Genomic DNA, 859 nt, shown 5'->3' with positions numbered 1-859 from the left:
GAACTCCCTGACCAAAAAATGTCAATCATAGTGCCCCGTAAAATTCCTGTTTTCAACCATTTCTACTCCGTGGATTGAACAAAAATGTGTAAAGAAGTCAGTTATCCTAACGATGTGGGGAGTGGAATCTTGAAGTGGAACCTAGAGGAAATTATGTCTTAAGAACACCAAAAGCAGTACTTTTAAAGGAGACATGAAATGGCAAGAGTCTTTTTAACAAATGATTTCACAGCTGGTGCTTTGGGGAGTTTTTGTCTCACTTCCTCCGTGGTTCACATCACTGTGTCTATAGCCACTATCAGAGGACAGACAGTAGTAGACTGCCTCATCCTCAGCCAGCATGTTACTGATGGTCAGAGAGGCTGAGTTAGAGGAGCTGTCAATGGAGCCAGAAAACCGATCAGGAATCCCGGATGGTCTGTTGGTATCATCATAGATCACAAGAGTGGGTGGTCTTCCCTCGTGTTGCTGGTACCAGTGCACATATCTGCTTCCAATGTTACCACTGCTGTCCTTGCAGGAGATGGTGACTGTGCTTCCTAGAGACCCTGACACGGAGTTTGGCTGAGTCAGACTAAACTGGCCCCATGACCCTGTAAGAAGAAAATAATAAAATCAGTAAGAAAGGCAATCCCATTCACAGACAAGCCTATGCGCCAAACATCCCAAGCAATACGCAGTTATTCGGCCAGAACTCCTTCAGTCAACTCACCTGCTAAGTGATAAAGGAGGACAAGGAGTAGTGGAGCCAGAGTCATGGCGAAAACACTCAGATTCAGCTTCCTGAGACCAGTGCACAAGATCTACCTCAGCACCCCTTCTTATCTGTCTCTGGGATTCCAGTTGCATGCTGGCTGTA

At 45.9% G+C, this 859-nt stretch overlaps 1 gene segment (V, D, J or C); it reads right to left on the bottom strand.

Annotated features, from left to right (window-relative positions):
* Positions 1-260: 260 nt before the first annotated feature.
* LOC129672656 (immunoglobulin lambda variable 6-57-like) lies at positions 261-801 on the bottom strand (the record flags this gene model as incomplete). The annotated part of the segment is given in 2 exon segments: positions 261-593; positions 713-801. Coding segments are annotated over 2 exon segments (379 nt in total), but the record flags the coding sequence as incomplete, so codon positions are not given.
* Positions 802-859: the final 58 nt, after the last annotated feature.

The sequence above is a fragment of the Psammomys obesus genome, unplaced genomic scaffold, assembly GCF_907164565.1.
Source record: "Psammomys obesus unplaced genomic scaffold, mPsaObe1.curated_primary_1811, whole genome shotgun sequence".
Classification (NCBI taxonomy): Eukaryota; Metazoa; Chordata; class Mammalia; order Rodentia; family Muridae; genus Psammomys; species Psammomys obesus.
This window is presented reverse-complemented; position numbering and strand designations above follow the sequence as displayed.